The sequence below is a fragment of the Aptenodytes forsteri genome, unplaced genomic scaffold (assembly GCF_000699145.1).
Source record: "Aptenodytes forsteri isolate BGI_AS27 unplaced genomic scaffold, ASM69914v1 Scaffold82, whole genome shotgun sequence".
Taxonomy (NCBI): domain Eukaryota; kingdom Metazoa; phylum Chordata; class Aves; order Sphenisciformes; family Spheniscidae; genus Aptenodytes; species Aptenodytes forsteri.
The window spans coordinates 11,008,946-11,027,431 of NW_008795490.1; the positions used below are offsets into that span (position 1 = coordinate 11,008,946).

General features: G+C 38.6%; 2 protein-coding genes across 2 annotated transcripts in view; one reads left to right on the forward strand and one right to left on the reverse strand.

Moving 5' to 3' along the window:
• Positions 1-3,161, forward strand: part of SLC2A12 (solute carrier family 2 member 12) — a 36,411-nt gene extending 33,250 nt beyond the window's left edge. Inside the window, exon 5 of the mRNA XM_009281493.1 lies at positions 39-3,161. Coding sequence (XP_009279768.1) covers positions 39-135 — 97 coding nt within the window. The 3' untranslated portion in view covers positions 136-3,161. The remainder of the gene's footprint in view (positions 1-38) is intronic.
• Positions 3,162-7,023: 3,862 nt separating this feature from the next.
• On the reverse strand, positions 7,024-14,355 carry TBPL1 (TATA-box binding protein like 1). The gene is made up of 6 exons (XM_009281495.1): positions 14,167-14,355; positions 13,474-13,556; positions 12,485-12,548; positions 10,668-10,771; positions 10,472-10,566; positions 7,024-7,553 (listed from the first exon to the last, which is right to left on the reverse strand). The coding sequence occupies exons 1-6, from the start codon at positions 14,299-14,301 to the stop codon at positions 7,483-7,485; spliced, it is 552 nt and encodes a 183-aa protein (XP_009279770.1). The 5' UTR covers positions 14,302-14,355; the 3' UTR covers positions 7,024-7,482.
• Positions 14,356-18,486: the final 4,131 nt, after the last annotated feature.

Sequence of the window (18,486 nt, forward strand, 5' to 3'; positions counted from 1 at the left end):
CTTTGTGGGTTTGGTTGTTTTTTTTTTTGCTTCTCCAGGAAATATGTGAAGACCCCCTTGTGCTGGGTGAGCCAGCGCAGAGAGAAACTGGTGCCGGTGGAACTCGCCAAGAGAGAGAAAGAGCAGCTCTACTAGACCCGGGTCAATCAAAGCAGCCTTCACCAAAAGACTGAAGAAAAAAAAAAAAAAAAAAAAATTCAGAAAATGCTCACTCTTTGATGGGACACATGGTATCTTTATTATACGCAAGATATTCTCTCTTTCATTTCTTAGTAGAGCTTCCTTCAGTGGCAGTTTACAGCCAACGTTAAAGATTGTTGTAGTTTGTAACTTACTGGAAATCTAGGCTCCGTCTGTTTCAAACCACCATCCCTCACCTCCCCCAAGATTACTCACCTCTTACATACAGGAGGTGAATGGAAATTCGAATACTGTGAGCAATTCTAGGTATCCATATTCAACAAGAGTTCAGCCTGGAAGAGGTGCAAAGAATGACTGGGGTGCCAAGGAGAAGGAGGAGTCTCACGGGAGGAGCCCACCAAAGACAGGTCTGTTTAGCCTAGCAAAAAAGGGGCTGAAAAGGGTTAACAACTCTCTGTTAGTACATTAGGGAAGACAACACTATGGAGCGAAAATGGACAATTATGGAGCGTAAAGGATGATGTTAGTGCAGAACAACTGGGTATGAACTATTTACGAATTAATTTAGGCTTCAGCTTAACAAGACTTGGAAAAGGATCTTGTTCATCAGAACTTAATTATTTATAACACAAAGCATGCTCAGGTTAGAAGAGGAACTTTACATAGTTTCCTAGAAGGGCCAGGATTCAGTGACCTAGGAAATACTCCTCAGAAAACATAGTCAAATTGTTTAATGGGGGACATCTGCATAATCAATTACTCTAGATTGAGGATGGCCTTACGGAACAGGAGATAGGATTTCTTTGGCTTCCCAGTCCCAGGAAAGTTGGAAGCTGGAGGTACCAGAGTTGATGCCAAAATAATTTTATTTCTCAACACAGGGCACACTAGACTTTGACTTTTGGATTCAGAAAGCGAGAATTGTGTGATACAGGGCAGCACGAAGGGAGTTCAGAAATGGTAATCACTGCAAATCATAAATTACGTCAAATTCTTGGTTATTGCTTAGCAAGTGTATCCTGAAGTACTGAACAAGTCTCTACAAAGGGCTATCTACATGGCTCCCATAAAAGAACATAGGTCTTTTTTTCCTAGAAGGTTAATAGATTTTGTTAGAATGACCAGTAGATAAATACCTATTAGCAGATAATAAATGGTTCTTTGTTTAAAGAAAAAAGCATGCTTTAAAAGCATGCTTGCTGTCTCAGCAGCCACACAGCGGCATTTCTTCCAGCATTTAATTGAGGAAGCAAGACTGACACTGCCAGCTGGAGTGCAGATACTACTTCGAACTAAGCACATGATCCCACTTTATTTGCTGTCTCATAGCATTAAAACCACCTGACTGTGTCCTGCACTGAAGGAACAGTAACTTACTGAGCTAGGTAAAGTTTTATGTCTGAGCAGAGCAGATCAGTTCTGATCAGATTCTCACATGGTCACACTTCTAAATACTGACACCGTAAATTTATAGGAGCATGTCTGTTCAGACAGTGAGCGTGTGTTCAAAACCTGAAAATAAACTATTGAAGCCAAGGACATGATTTGCTAGAAGTCACTGGAAATTTAGCTGCCTCTGGATGGGAACCTACTGGCCAAATCTGTACCACAACTTTCCTGCATTGTAAGCAGGAAATTTGAACGGTATTTGAACCGATACCAAAACCCTGTTGGACTTTTGGTACAAAGGTCGGGTAAATAGTTATCACAATGCAGGATTTTTAACTCTGCAGATCCCATGTCATCTAAAATGAGCGAAACTCTGAATTGCTAGGCCACTGGCTAGCTGGTCAGCTTATGGCTGCCTTATTTTTTTCTGTCCTGATCCTAGAGCCAGCAGTCCTCACAATAACCTCATGGGTGCCATGAGACCGGGCTGCTTTCAGGGATGCTTATGATACTATGCATAAGGCTCAGCAAGATGCAATTTTTGGCATACACAACGTACCAAAGATTAAGTAAAATCTTCTCATAAGGGTCCATGTGAGCCCTTTTGACATAGTCTATAAGCAACGAGAGACCAAGCACACTCAGGACATGTGGACAGACAGTGGGGCTATGCACCTGAGACGTAGGTGACTCAGACCAAAGGCCCCATCAGAAGCAGTAAACTCAAAAGCCTTTCGCTCTCATTCTCTACGCGGAATCGGCAGGTTCTCATCCCAAGCTAAAATTCCGCCCTGGATCTCAGGTGCTTCCACCTTTTCTCCAGACGTGGAAAACTTTGGTTTCTATTACTTTGAATTTTCCAATAAAAACTGAAGACCTGCTTAGAATTTTGTTTGAGGTCTACAGTTCCAATATCGACCACAAGAGGCTAGGAGAAGAGGTCCCTTTGCCCCTGCATGGGAGAAGGCCCACAGCAAAGAGTCTCCTTGTGCTTCCCTGACCTCAGCAGTAACAGTTTACTCCGCGCTGCAGCAGCAGGAATTGGCAAAGGTAAGAGTACTCCTGTAACTTCTGCAAATAGTCAGAAAAAGGATGCAAAATGCATTAGAGCTCAGCCACGTAAAAGTTTCACAGCAGTGTGAAACGGGGAGAGCTGGAGAGCTGGATTTGGAGCAGCGGGGGAGAAGCCATGGATGAGGAGGGCATGCGAAACGCAAGGGGAGGTGAAGTCAGAGATTGACTCTGGCGGTGGGGGGAAAGCGGCAGCTGAAGTTTTTAAGCGTAGATGTTTCATGCATAGAAGGTTGAATTTTTTACCTTAAATTTCCACACTTAACTTGGAGGTGTGAGGAATTCAACAACCAGAACATGGCCAAAACCTACAAGATTTGGTGGGGGTTTGGGGTTTTTTTGGGGGAATCAGGATCCTGATTTTTGCACTTTCGGGATCAGCTCACATTGTGATACACAGCCTGAATTTCGTTTTTTTTAACCATAGTATGCTCAAGCAAAGAATAGTTTTGAAAAATATCAATGCCTTCTTGCTAGAGAAAACAACACATTCTATTACTGAAATGGAAAGAATAATAAAATATGGGATACATGGTTGGTGCCATGTGTTGCCTAATGAGTATGTGTCAAGCCTGGAAGCCTGGCAAGCATTTGTTGAAGAAAAGCAAAAGATCTAGAAGAACTTCTCAAGTGCCAGCAAAGGGCTGCAGGCTGGACCTGCTAATATGGTAAAGCTTTTTTCTTAGATCAACAGTGGTATTTTCTTTTTATAAAACCTACAAATTCCACTATCAGTTCTGAACACTTGTAAAATGATCTTGTCAAAAAAACAGTCTGAACCCTCCATTTTTTGGGTTTCTGCATGTTAGTACCTTCCTCAGTCTTTTAGCATTGATGTCTACTGAAATCTCTCCACCTGCTTCATGTTTAGGCTGGAGGACGGTTATCAGCGTCATGCGTTCTACTAAATCAGCTTCAGAACAAGAAATATTAAGGTGACTCCAGGTAGTCTTCCAAATATGCTGTTAGTTTATCAACATCATTCTTACACTAACAAGTGCCTGAGATTAAATCAAGTACTAGAATGTATTTTTAGTAAGACTATATTGCAGGAAATTAATCCATTTCCTGATCTGTGACTTTACCAGGTAGTGGGTTACCCGCATTTCCAATAGCATCCCCATTCGCTCTGGTTGGTACCGTTTTCTGACAGTTGCCTCTAGATAGCAGACCTTTGCACATGCAATCCAAGCCCATACCGGCTCACAATTTCTATTACATCACATTTAGTGAAAGGGGCTTCTGCAAAATCTGTCTCAGAATTGCAGCTTCCCAAACAAACCTCTGCTGTAATAAATTTTGTGAGTGTTCTTACGGAAGTAAATTTAACTTAGAAAATACCACAGAACTTGTCTCCCCACCTTACAGGTTTCGGGTTCATTGCGAGCTCTTCTAAACTTTCCCCATGCACACCTATTTAGTGCAGCAACAAGTAAGTAAAAATACCGTCTTTCTGAAGAAGGCATAGTTCCAACACTGGTTTAACTGCAGAGACCCTACCCTAATAGCTTCAGATACCTCCACAAGGTGATGCTGCTGTAGTCAAAGGCTTTTTAAATCACGATAGCTATAGTCTTAATTGTAGTCCTACAGACCTAGCCCTATATAGCCCTATACATGTAACCCTAATTGTACCGGTCTTTCATAACAAAGCCTGCACATCTGATGACACAGAACTGGCAGTCACGACCTCATCGACTATGAAAATACAAGGGAAAGAAGGGACACGTCTTACAAATCACACCCCTGGATCTCCGAAGCACTCCACAAAAAAATTTGTCCCGGATCTAAAATTACTCAGTATCTTCATTAACAGACTGGATTATGCTTATTAAATTTGCAGGCAGTACTAAACTGGGAGAGACTGGGTTGGAATTCAGAGCTTCGCAAATCCGTGAGAAGGGTCTGAAAAAAGCAGGGTACAATTCTGAAAGCGTAAGTGCAAATTTCTCTGGTAACGCTAATTGCAAGTCGGAGAATGATAAAATGGAGCTAGAAACTGCAGGAAAAGATCTAGTGGCTATGACAACTCACAAGCTAGCAATGAGTCAGTTACCATCCTACTGCAAAAAGGAGCCCTTAGTAGGCTGTATAAATAGAACCGACCCTTCTCTCTAAGGAATGTGAAATAAACTTTTTATGGGGCTGTTAGTGCCGCAGCTGAGCACCATGCGGAGTTTTGCATGGGATCCACCTGGAGGATCCAGGGACAGATGAATGGTGCTCTAGAAAACATGACCATTGAGGAAGAGCTGACTGATTGACAGGTAAGTGTAATCCAAAGCACCGCTCCTCACACTGGAGGCGAGAGCTAGCGCAGAGGCATGCTGTCTGGCCTAGGGTCCACATCGTGACGCGGCAAAGGAACCAAAGACTAACTCATGAAGATGGGGAAGGGGTGTGCGTGCATACGCGTGCATGTAGAAATAAGGAGCAGCAAGGCTTACTCCAGGCTGAGGCGGGGACCTACCGATTTAGAGCAGTGATGGGAAATAGAGGGATATCCCCGAGTATAAGCGTACACTGCCAAATGCCCTTCATCATCAGAGGTCTTAAAGCGTGTTTGTCACAACCAGTTTGAAGCTCCCTTGGAGCCAGAAGGATAGGCGAGCACACATTTCAAGGAATCTTGTATTTGCTATTATTCTCTTTCTCAATACTACCCTGCCAGTTTAGTAGTGTGCTTTTCGGCTCCCTTATGGATCGTTAGGAGGGCCTCAGACTGCTAGCATGGATCTAAGCAGCACTTCAAAAGAAACAGTTCCCATTTTAATACATCGCAGCTTATAATTACCTTTCTTTTTTGTTCTAACAGGCAGATTTCATACTACGTGACAGTGCTAACAAAAAAGCAAAACATTCTTCTTTCTCCATAAATTTAGGAGACACATATGCTTGATAAAAACTCCAGAATTTCACTGGCAGCACTCAAGTGCTTTGTAATTTGATCCAAAAGAAAAAGAGGCAAGCCTAATCTAAGACAGCTATTGTAGTTACAACGGCAAAATCCTCATTCATCAGTTTAGGACTACACTTTGTTCCTGGAAAAGCCATTACTATTTTGTTCATTGTTCAAGTACCTTCTGCTTTTTCTTTTTTAAATTGTAATAATAATACACTAGTGTTCCCCAATGGTGGTTTGTCCATTGCTCCCTATGACTTTTCACAAAATCCTCATTAGTGTCAGGAGTGCTGAGGTCCACGTTATCTTCTACACAAACTGGAAAGCTTGCACACAGCAAGCACCCCTTTCCCTGCTCTTTATCATGAATTCCGTGACCGTTGAACAAAACTTAGTAACGTCATGGTTGTAAGTCCTCTCTCCTACCCAGACTGAGCTTAAAAGGGCTTTTATGAGTGTATCACGTAGGCTTGTGGCAAATTGTTGCTTCTTTCTTTCTGTTCTGAAGGGTTTGGTTGAGCATTTCCCGTACTATTTCTTCCTTTCCATAATTTCTGCGTGAAGTCACTATGGACAGCCCCAACTTCTATACCATCCCCTCAGACAGATTAAATACATTATGCTAGGCATTTGCTTCTTCAGGATGTTCTTCCACCCTTCTTTCACAACTGTGACTTCCCGTGCAGTAACAACTCATGGTTTACTATTTTTAGCACCCACTAAGACTGTATATTACCTGCAGCACACAATAGCAGAGTTACATTTCTCTTCAGCAAGATAGGGAAAAAAGACATACATACATTTATACATATTTATTGTATCTTTTTAAAAGTAGCATTTGCAGTTACTTTTAAGCATTCACCTCTCTTCTGCTTCAAATGTGCACTTATTGAGAGAAACATCTACTGGCTTCCAAGTCCAAGATTAATACCAATAATAATACATGCCAGAATCAAGCTTCATTGCTTGTTGGCTGCTCCTGTCATGAAAATATTATACAGTAAGAATAGCGTAGAAAAGGTCTGTGTTAATCATTCGGCAATAAGCTGGGGCTGGATTAGCATGACCATGCCATCTTCCCGAGCTGAAGCACACCACCACTTTCCTGAAAACCGAAGCTCACATAGGAACTTTTTTCCTTTTGCATCCAGCAGGTGGACAAGGCAGTTGGTTTTTCTACAGCAGCTTCTTCAGTCGATAAGATTTCCTCCTCATCTATAGGAAAACACTTGCTGTAGACCTTTATATTTAGAAATGTCTTCTCTTCATGTAACAGCAAGAAAATACTTGAAGTCTGGCATGTAGTTAAGAGAACTGGGAACAAACCAAATTTCATCCTTGGATAAACATACGTAACTACTATAGATTTCAATCTAACCCACGCACAAAGTTTTACACGTACTACAAATAGAAACAGAAGGTATCAGCAAAAGACTATTCTTACATTGTTTCAAATTAATTTGCAACTATACAATTTTAACTGTAATAGAAAAAGGGAAAGGAATATAACAGAACAGGTATGAAGAGAAATATTTTCCAAACTTTTATTTGTGCATTTTCATAAGGTGAAAAAGATAACTTTTACAGCTTCTTTGGTGCCCAATATTCAGCATACAAAAATGTAAAAGACTATTCACAAATAAAACACAAGCTCAAACAAAAAAAAAAATGTTTTAAAGGTAGTGCACATCGTGACAGCTTTGCTTATGAATACACAGAAATTACTGCAAAAATAAATAGAATGTCTTTTTAAAAGCAGCAATTTCATATCTTGTAAACTTCCGTTTTTACAATACAGCACTGTTAAGAGTAAAATCCAAAAGAACTGGAGTTTATACTGTGGCCATGAGCAAGTAAAAGAGTCTGTATTCCTCTGCTATGGTTGGTCCAGTTTTCCTTTTTGCTTTTAGTCCAATGTGCAGCAGTCTTTAAAGGTGCTTGGTTAGGGAACCTAACCATCAAGTGGTGAATTATAAAATTTATTTCCTGCTTTCAAACACGAATGGGTAAATCTGTTCCACAGCACTGGCAACAGCCTTTACGTTTGGCCCTGAGACATATTAAAACAAAAAAAAGAAAGAAAAAAAAGCAGTAGGAAGAGAAAAATCAGGGAATCGGAAATTAAAACAACAATAGTATCTTTAAAATAACCTTAATATTTTTAGCTACTAGAACTTTATACTGTAGACAAAAATAATTTCTTCCCCATGTCTCCCAACTTAAGGAGTGTTCCTCTGATCACTTTTACTTACAAGACAAGACTCTCACATGAAATCTGCAAGATGTTCTACACTGGTCAAGGGCTAGACTATAAACAATACTATCATTTAATTTCATAACCACTTGGGTGCTCTTCGATTTACTGGCTTAAACAGTCAGCCCAGAGAAGACGACAGAGGCTGAGTGGCAGAGGTAAAAGAAATACTTTTACTTACGCTAATCTTCTAGGAATTTGTATTACTCAAATCTCTTCTTTTAAAAACCTACCAACAAAAACTACTGCTAAATAATGCTGGATTTAACCCAAGTATGTTTCAAGCAAGATTATTTTATGTTCGAAAATTACAGACTATTACTTTCCAGTCTGGATTTTGCAAATAGCTCCACCATTGATCTCAGGAAAAAACCTGCAAGCTAGGGAACGGTTATTGTCTCGGGATCAAGCATCTGAAGGTTACCTAACGCGATCTATGTGCATTTGGGGAAAGAAAAGGAAGAATGAACTACGATGCTTCCTAATGGTACTAGACCATTTTATGCAATGAACAATTAAGATTGCAAATAAGTGAGCAGTAACATGCCAGAAGAAATTAATCCTGGATAGAAGTTTGGTGATGCAGATAAACGAAAACAGCAATTTCTCATGTGCTTTGATGCCTGTGAACTCAGGGTTTTTTTACCTCACTTTAGACTTCAAAAGTTTCTTCCAAATATAGAGAACTGTTCAAAATGGTTCCCAAAAATCATAAATAACTTAAGTCATAAATTACTTACTTAATTCTGGGAATATTGTTTTAATTTACATGCTCAAACAAAAGGAAAATGGAATGGAATAGGATCCTTCCTGTATTTTCAAACTTGTCAAGTTGAGTTAAGCACTCACCTAAAACAAGCTTGGTGAAAGATACCTGCCTTCCAGGCAGACACTGCACCTTCCTTCAATTTGTCTGCTATTACAGAAATGCAATTTCTAGAGAAAGCCTTCAGAAAGCAAGAGTATGAGTAGGCAAATAATTTTTGTAAAAAAATGCTACTCCCTGTAGGGTTGAAGAGATGTAAAAACTGGATCATCATTGCAGGGAGTATAAGAGACGAAAAAACAAAACAAAACAAAATCCCCCAAAACAACCCCCTCATCGCTCTTGTTGGAAGAAGAAAAATTAATACTTCTCCCTATTACGTATCAGTTCTTTTTATTTTCTTTTCTCAATGTAACTAAATCTTTTTATACTTGTCCCATTAAAAAAACCCCACCAACTTCCTGGGTTTTTTTATAACATTTCTAATTATGTACCTCAAATAAAATTCTTTGAGTTAGTGGCATGACAAGTACTAGTACTACAGAAACATGAATGGTCAAAAGGAACCTCATCTGAAGAGAGGGAGTACAGTAAGGTTGAAAAGTAATTTAACACATTTTTAGAACAATAAGCGTAAGACTGCGGACATTTTTTCCCCTAGAAGAAAGGCCTAGGCAAAACAGAAGCCTTCAAAACTAACAGAGGTTTGATATTTCAAACTCAATGTAACAAGTAAACCAGAAGGAAGTAAAACTTTGATGTTTACCATATTTGCCTTCATATTTGAAAGGCCAATTCTGGAAATATGAAAGTGATTTTGTCGCATATATGGAGTAAAAATAACCTTACAGAAAGGCTAAATCTCATTAGGAGGCTGACAAGACATGCTGAGAGCCTTTTATTACTGCAGTGATACTCAAGCTTCTTATTTATTTCAAATTTAGTTTCTAGTTTTGGCTAGACCAGTTGCTCTGTTCAGAACATACACTGCAATCTTGAAATATTTTTTAGCCCTATATTTTCAGATTACCAGATCTGATGGAGTTTGTCTTCTTTAAGAAACACTTCTCCCGATATCTTGTGAGAAGTGTTCCCCATAAAGCCCAGGTATTCGTTAAGGAATTACGATATGAAAATAAAAATCCCTACCCAACTTCTGATAGCAGGAGCTGAGCTCTAAAAACCGCAAGACAGAATTCCCGCTGAAGTGATGTAAAGTGATGTGTTTTGGTTCTGTACCATTTTAACAGGCATTCTCTACAAAAACTAACTTCTTGTATCTGGAAGCCTGTGGTGGACACCTCACAAGCAAACATAACGAAGAATGGAAAATGAAAATTAGAAAGAGAGAGGAAAAAACATGGCATGGCATCTTCAAGACCCAGGACAATCACGTCTCTGATCACATGGGAGAAATCACTGATGCCTGTGATTCAGGTGGTGCTTCTCTCTCAGCTGAGCTTTAACAGAAGAGAGCACAAGTCTGAAGAACTGCAAATATTGGTCAACTTCAGTTATGACAAAATGCTATGGTATCCTATATGTTTCCATAAATCTCCAGTTTGGAAACATGCGCCTAGGAAAGGGATGTTAATGCTACATGCAGTGTAGTTTACAGCACTATGAAGATGAAAAAAAAAGGAAGAAAATTCAAGTATTTAAACAAACAACAAACACCTGCATTCTCAAGTCCTATCTCACTTTTGTTTTTATAAAAAACCAGACTATGTACATTCAATCAAAGTAATTGTTGAGCCTACCAATAACAACACTTTCTCTACAACTCTTCTGGCGCTTTCACTCAAAACAAACTAGGTGCTAGCACTGGGAAACAAAATCCCTTCCACATATCTTTTGACTGTTTTAAATGTTTTCCTTTCCTAAACCTACTGGTCCTAAAGTTAAATATTCCCAACAAGTTAAATATTTATTTTTGACATCAAAATACCTGTAACTGTGATACTGCCTGTGGAAAAAATCTGTAAGGTAGCTCTGAGAGTTTTTATTCTGTAACACACGGCAGGATGAAGTTCTGGTTCATAACTAGAAAACAAAATAAAAGGTAAAAAAAGACAGATCTAGAACTGAAAAAGAAAAGCTTAAGAAATATACCAAGGCTATAATTCTTTAAAATCCTACCGTACCTCGCATGAGGTCTGTTATTCTTCGTAAATTCTGGCAATCTGATCTCAAAGGGCATGTTGCACACTGCTAAAACATTCACAACTTTAAAATCTGTGAAAATTACCTTTTCAAAAGAGAGGAAAAAAAGACATTAGAAATTCATTTTACAGTGAGGCAGATGTATGGGTTGCAAAAAAAGTTAGAAGAATACTAATTAGAATATTTTGATGAGATTTCAAAAGTAAAACCTCGCGATTGATGCATTTCTAATAGGAATCTAAGGAATACTTGACGGACTCAAATTGCTTACTTTATCCTTCTGTGGTACAGTAACTGTTGAACTAGATACTTCACAGTTGTATTACATGGTTATAGTACAGTTTAAGAATGAGACACAGAAACCACTCATATTGCTGGATGAAACACCTCCAAACTGAAAATAAACTCAATTAAATAGCTCACGGAACATCAAAATAAGCAGAGAAAAAGCTTAAATTTGTTGTTACAACAATCTTACGCAATTTGAAAACATCTTTAATGCCTTGTTGCTATACATCATTTTTATTAAAGCTAAGAATAAGAAAAAAGGTGAAAATTGTTTTGTTTCAAGTCTCCAGTGGCCAGTACGGCAAGCTGTTTTTCTACTCCGTTACCTTCTGAAACCCAGCTCAAACTACTGGCTTTCAGTTATTCTTTACCACAGCCATTTCAGATGACAATAAAATAGCCAACAGACAATTCCTAAACAAACAAATGCACTGCTGAGAAGTCAGTGTTGGCAATATCACTGAAGAAAACTTAAAATGACCATTCCTCAGTCAAAACTTTTTAGAAGTATACTACCAGTAGAAGCAACTTATCCTTATAAAAGGTCAACTATCCATTTAATCTTCAAAATATATTTCACTTAAACTGCTCGCTTTATTATAAAACTTGATGCGTCCACCCTGGAAGTGCTGTTTACCTCACTGATTTAATGTTCCATTCCAACTTTAAGAGGCTGGGTCTAACGTATGCATTCGTAACAGTAAGAGCGTCTAACTTCTGCCTGGGTCTGATGCAGTTACCAGGATAGCCTGTCACCGCTGCCTTTTATGTACTACAATCAAAGGGAGCCTGTCCCTGCCAAAGGACAGCCACTGTGTCTATTTAATTGCCTGTCCGTAAACTGAAACTGTGGGTAAACAGCACAACTGACTACCAGGAAGTTTTAGAGTACCAAAGCGTGTCATTTTAAAAGTCATTCACATTGCTGTTTTTCAACCTTTACTATGAAATGGCAAGTGGTGTTTTTGACTGGTAACGTTAACCCAAACCCAGAAAAAAGAGGGGTTTCATGTCCTAAGTATTTTATTTGGCTTAATTCCCGCTGTGCAACCTGACAGCGCAGAAGCACTTTTTTCCCCCCACTCAAAGAGGCTCAAACTTGCCCTTAACAAGATGGACACGTATCTGATATTCCATCAGAAATGAGGGAAAATTATGTTCAAATGACAGTTAGGTTTATACTCTTCAGCACTTCTTCCAAATAAACCTTTCAAGATATTGTAAATTCTATCCAAGAAACATCTGTGGGTGGTTCATTTATTAAACAAATTTTGTTGTTCATTAGCTAGTGAAGCAGCACTATTCTGAGCTGCCAAACAAAACTCAAATCCACAAAATAAAACAGTTTCTCTTTAGCCAGGATCTGGAAAAAGTATGCTGATACAAAAGGGGCATCTGAGTGAAAACATGCTTACTGCTAAATTGTTATGCTCCCTCATTTTTGTTTCTTTCTAAAAAATGGACTACCAGCGTTGCTTGAGTCACACAAGTCCTTTTTCATTAGAATTACCTGAAAACCTAGTTTCTGTAGACTACGAGCTAATCGTCTGGCACCAAATTTAGCTTCTTCTTCACTGTAAAGAGGGAAGAAAAGAATCTAGCATTAACAGAAATAGAGTATATATTTGTGTGCACATATACCACAATGGCTACTCAGACTACAAAATGAACCATTAAATCATGTAATGCATGAACCATGATCACATGGACAGCCTTTGTTTTATCCGACTGTACGTATTACATTTTAACTATCTAGATATTCAAATGGAGTTCTTTATGCCCTGTTTGAAGAATATCTTGGCACTCGGCTCCAGCTGAAGTTGGAGATGTATTTTGATCATACATGATACTATATACTCTTAAGAGACAAATATGATCACGGGTAGTCTGGAGTTAACATCCTGAACAATCATCTTCCATTTTGAGACAGAGAGCATATACAGAAAGTATGCAAATTTACTATTAAACTACTGTTGCACCTTATCCTTACTCCACAATGCAGACATACCTTAAAGGAATTCAGCTGTTAAGAGTTTAGCAAGTCTCAGATGTATCTGAACCGAGAGTTTGCTTTTGCTTCTTTCCAGTCCCTCAACACTGTATAACTTGATTAAATTCAGGTGGGTTTTCATGAAATAGTAAGAGATATCCCTCAAAAAGGTCATCCCTTCCCAAGTTTCAAGTTCTGGCTAAAAACATAGAACTCTTAAAGAGTTCCCAAATGAAATCTCTAGGATTTTCTTCATAAAGTAGTTTTCCCTGCTGCTCTCCCAGAAGGCTGAACTGGTGTTGCTTAAGATTTCAACTCAGTCTGAGGCAGACACTGCACATAGAAAACTTCCTCCCAAATACGTAGCTTGGCAAGGATCAATGTGTGATGCAGTGTGAGTGAATCTTAACAGTGGCAAGTACTGCCTCTTGCCATCTTCTTAATTTACAACATTATATTTTAAAATACACAAGAATTTACAGCTAGAGAAAGAATCTTCATGAACTCACCTTGTGGCTCCTGTGCAAATAACTTTTCCTGAGGACCAAATTGTGGCCGTAATCCTAGGTTTCCTAAGCTTCATTAACACTTTCTAAAAAGAAAAATAAAAGTGGAAGAATTGGGAATTAGTATAGACAAATCAACTGTTACACTAATAATACTTCCTTTATTTTTGATAGCCTTGAACTGTTTCTTCATCTCTTTCAGTAATTAAAAAAAAAAATCAGCTCCTGAGAAGAGCAAAATAAGCATGGAATATCTCAGCCAGTGATTCAGTGTTCACAAAAAAGGTTAAATGAAGGTATTTTCCTCTGAATAAAAAGTTGAAAGCCACAAGCATTGTGCTAATTTTTTTCTTATTACAGTGACTCCCACATTGCTGACTCCTGACATATCAGGATATATTTTCTTGACAAAACCATCAATGTTATTCCCTGAAGTGTAAGAGGTCTCTTCACATACCTTATACCCAATATTTACCTCACTAGTTGCAGTCTTCCGAGACAATATTTACCCCCTCCCCTTACTGTACATTTAGTGTATGACAGACTAAATGCCTATCCTAAATGCCTATCAAGACAGAAATACGGAAATAAAACTATGTTTTTCTCTATCCACCATACACAGATATCAGACACGAGAATGTTTAGCTTAAGGAACATTTGTAAAAACAGATAATTGAGGTATGTTGAAACTCTTACCCCAACATCACGCTTGTATATCACATTTGCTCCCTCTAATGCGATCTTTCTCAAGTTTAAATGACATCTTGTTCTAAAAACACACACTACATTTGTGATTAAAATGTCCAATGCAACATCACTGTCCGCATCCATTGGGGTGATTTACAACTCAGTTTTCCCACCAGCTCACCATGAAGATCACATCCTGAGAAAGGAAAATGATAAAATTAAACATACCAGTAGAAAATTGCCTATTAATGCCATTGTATACATCCATCCCTTAAATGAGACAAGAAGCAGAAGTGACTACACTCTGACTCATTTAAGTTAACTGTGTGTGGGGAGGGGGTGTGTGTCTGCATCCGGTATGCTAGAAAATAGGAGGTTACTTGTTTGAAGCCATGTTGCCAGACTTTACAGAAATAAAGTGTGTATACATACATATATATAGATAGATAGATAGATATAAAATACTTAAACCTGTCGGTTAAATATGTTACAACTCTTACCAGCTATGTTAGGACACAGTAAAGATTACTGAAACTTTTTCCATAGCTCCAGTGGATAATCTTTCCTCAGCTGATTTGAGAATGTTGTTAGACACCTCAGGAAAATGTACTTCTCTGACTGCTGAAGTTGATAATTCTGAACAGTTTGACATTTGTGCTGGAATGGATGAGCCTGCTGAATAGCTTTGAACTAACACGGGTTGCACAAACTGTAGCCTGTACACAGCCTGCTACCACAGCTTTCCCATCTTCATCCAGCACTCTTGGCCTAACTCTCCCAATATAATAGCATAATGCGAACTATACAAAATGTCCTGGTGGCAGCAACAGCCTGGGCTGAGCTGCAGTGGCCTCTTACTCCGTTCTGCACTGCCCACAGGAACCACACAGAATGGACGTATTGTACGTGCAGAGTAAAATCAAGTGTTTCCGAGGAAAAGCATAAGTAACTGTGAAGGCACAGGACAGCCGCCCAGTGCATGCAAACCTAAGGCAGCCAGGAAGCGTCCAGTCTGCCTGTGCACGTTGAAGGTGACGCTCCTAACACACACCTCAACCGGGGGAGGAGGATCATAAGACAGGGAGTTGGGCTACCGCTCAGTCCAGCCCGAGACTGCCCGACATCTCTTCTCTAAGCATACCAAAGCCAAGACAGTGGACATCTCAAATAAATCTCAGGTGAAGTATTTGGGGAAAGGAGAGGGAAAGAGAGCAAGAACATTGCTATATATTGAAAAGGACTTATATCAAAATACTGTAGTTCATTAAGGAATTCTTCTTTGTAGAAGAATGTAAAAATCTTAAGTTTTACCCCAGGAGAAGTACCTTAAGTAGAGCATAGCCTAAGAGATAGATGAATAGATCAAGATAATATTGCCTCTAAAATTTTAGTAGGGTTTCATCCAAAATGAACACAACAGAAAGCAAAGAGCAAAATCAAAGAAAAATAGTCAGATACATGAAATGCTCTGTGTGGTCACTGCCATGGAAGAAGCAGGAGACTATGCATCAAGAACAACAATATACATAACCGACTGTAATGCATTTCTATCACTTTAAATGTTTTGGCCTTACGTTCTGTATCAGAAATCTTCAAGATACAAAATTAATGTTATTATCAGTATTTTCATCTGCCTACGACTTCCTAAACGTCATGTCATAGTCTCTAATCAAGAACTCATTCAAGGTGCATCTTTTGACTACAACTCACTCACAATACAGAAGTAATAAACTACAAGGCAGACGTGCATAATGTACCGGGTCAACTGCTGTGATGGTTGCTGCTTCTACTGTGCAGCTTGTTCCCGGCTGAAAGAATTATTCTGTAATTGTTGGCTTGTCCGATATAAGAAAAGGCAAGACGGGTGATAACACAGAAGAGATGAAGAAACAGCAAGAGAAAACCAGAAAAACCAAAGGCTATGTGTGGGGGTGGGGGGGAAGCAGGCAAAGAAGAAGAGAACAAACAGTAACTAATTAGTATTCCCGGATCCTTTTTTTTTTTTTTTTTAAACCAAAAATTATATGAATCCTCAAAGTTAGAAATGACTTATCCCATCTGGTTTTGATGGACTACTACAGATTGGGTTAGCAATTTATGGCACCGGATCCAAAGATAGCACATGTGCAGATTTTGAATGGCATGCAGGCAGGGCCAGCACAGAGCAAGGAGCTGGAACCCATGGCATCTTCAGAGCGACATTTGTTTTCCACCCTGGCTCCAACTCCTGGCTCTCGCCGAGTTCACTTACTGGAACCCAGGAACGATTGCCGTGTAAGAAAACAAGATACCTCCAAACAGTGTCTCCCAATTATCAGCAAGTTTCTACTGGCATCCTCAATCTCTACATTCTGAAAGAATAACACCGTCATGCATAACACCCTTGAAAGTTTGCTAACCTCTCAGCAAACCATAATACTGTACGGTAACGTCCCCATAAAACTTTAATGGCTTGTCTTAAACAGATCTGGGGAGAAAAGACACGTGCTCATTCGGGACAAAGGAAAAAGTGTTTGAAAGAGAGGAAAATTACAATTTAAAAGGAAAAGCTCTATCATTAAAGGGGGATCTACAGGAAAAAATAACATTCATGTGCTGTGGAGCTGTCAGTAAGGATGTTTTCAGCAATTATGGTGTACCTTGGTTAGAAATACAATCTACTTGCATAAATTTTAATGGGAGAAGAATTACACAACATTACAGTAATGTGCCCCCATTTTCTTTAGCCATGTTCTGAAAGTTCAAGACAACAGATATTTGGGGAGGAGCTTTCTAATTTGAAATTTAATTTGAGCTGCAGCTAATATCCTAGACTATGTTTTGTGACATTCAGTTAAAAAGCAACATTATTTGTTATAGAAGCAGTATCTGAATACAGCATAACAGTAGTGAAAAGTGCCTTTATTCTACTTTAATGTTACTTGATCTAACAGGAGCACTTCATTGTTAAACTTTTCATTCAAACACTGAACATTTCAAATATTAATTACCAAGTTTTTCTCATTTGTATTGAGAAGACTATGTGTTTGCTGCTGCTAAATACTACCTGTGTTCTTTGAGAACCGGAATCTAAGTGTCAACAATTTTTGAATACACCCATTCCCATTTAGTATACAAATGCAATGTTAACCTCTTCCAAGGCATGGTTTAGAAATATTGGGTAAACCAAAATGTTTCTAGACTCGGATACTTCTGTCCAAGCGGTGAGCAAGCATAACCTATTACAATCTCTGCCTTAAGCGTTCATTTTAATGTTTCACACTGTATTGACAACAAAGAAAAAAATCCAAAGAAAAGACATCCTGCTACCTTTCTTTGGGAAGTCTCAAAGAAATCTGAATTCATAGGAACCACGTGAACGGAAGCAAGCTAAATGTTTTTTTAAAAAAATAATACATGCTCTATATAAAAAAGAATCTGAAGAACATGTTTATAAAAAAGGATATGTTCTCTTTAAAATGTCTTAAACAGATCTGGGGAGAAAAGACACATGCTTATTCAGGACTTTTAAAAAAAAAGAAAGAAAGAAGATGTTGTTCTTATTTATACATATCTCCAGTAGCATGACTAGCTGGAACACAGGAGTCCTGAACAACATCCTGACACTCCTCTTTCCCAGTTTTCTCTTGTCTTCTGTGCTATTGATACACACTACTGCATCCCCGCTGCGTAGCCCTGACCCATTATGTTATTTTCCAAAACCTGAATTTCTGCATTTCTGTCTCCTACTGCAAAATGGGGAAAATAATGCTCCCATGCTTGTAGAAAGACATTTTGAGATCAAGCAACACCCTTACATAAAGCCTGTTACTATTCCGTATTTATGCAGTTACACTTGCAGACAGAGGGACTGAGGAGAAACCAAACATCTGGTTCTTTCCAGTTCTGGATTTCCAAATGCCTAAGCTGATTTTATTGAGCTCAGCTTAGGTTTTTTTGATTAATTTTGCCCAAAGGTTCTCTCATCTGAACCTTAGAATTTTGGCTGCTTAAATCTCTTTTCTAAAATTATGTTTTGCCAGTTAATGCTAATTTAATAATAGGCTAAAATTGAAAATAAAGTCATTTACTTGTCTATATGTGCAGCACTTCTTTTAAATTGTGTACTTCATTCGGCTTTCTCCAGCACAAGAAACTAGCCAACTTTGATTTCAAATTTCTTGCGCCAACATAACACAATTTACTCCGACAGAGAAAAAGAAAGCTTAAATAAATCTCTGTAGAAGTTTGTATTATTTTATTTTATCAAGGAAATTTTAAAAGTTTGTTCTTTCTTTTCAATATAGATTTCAGGGATACCTCTGGAATATTACGCTAAGAAGAAAAAAA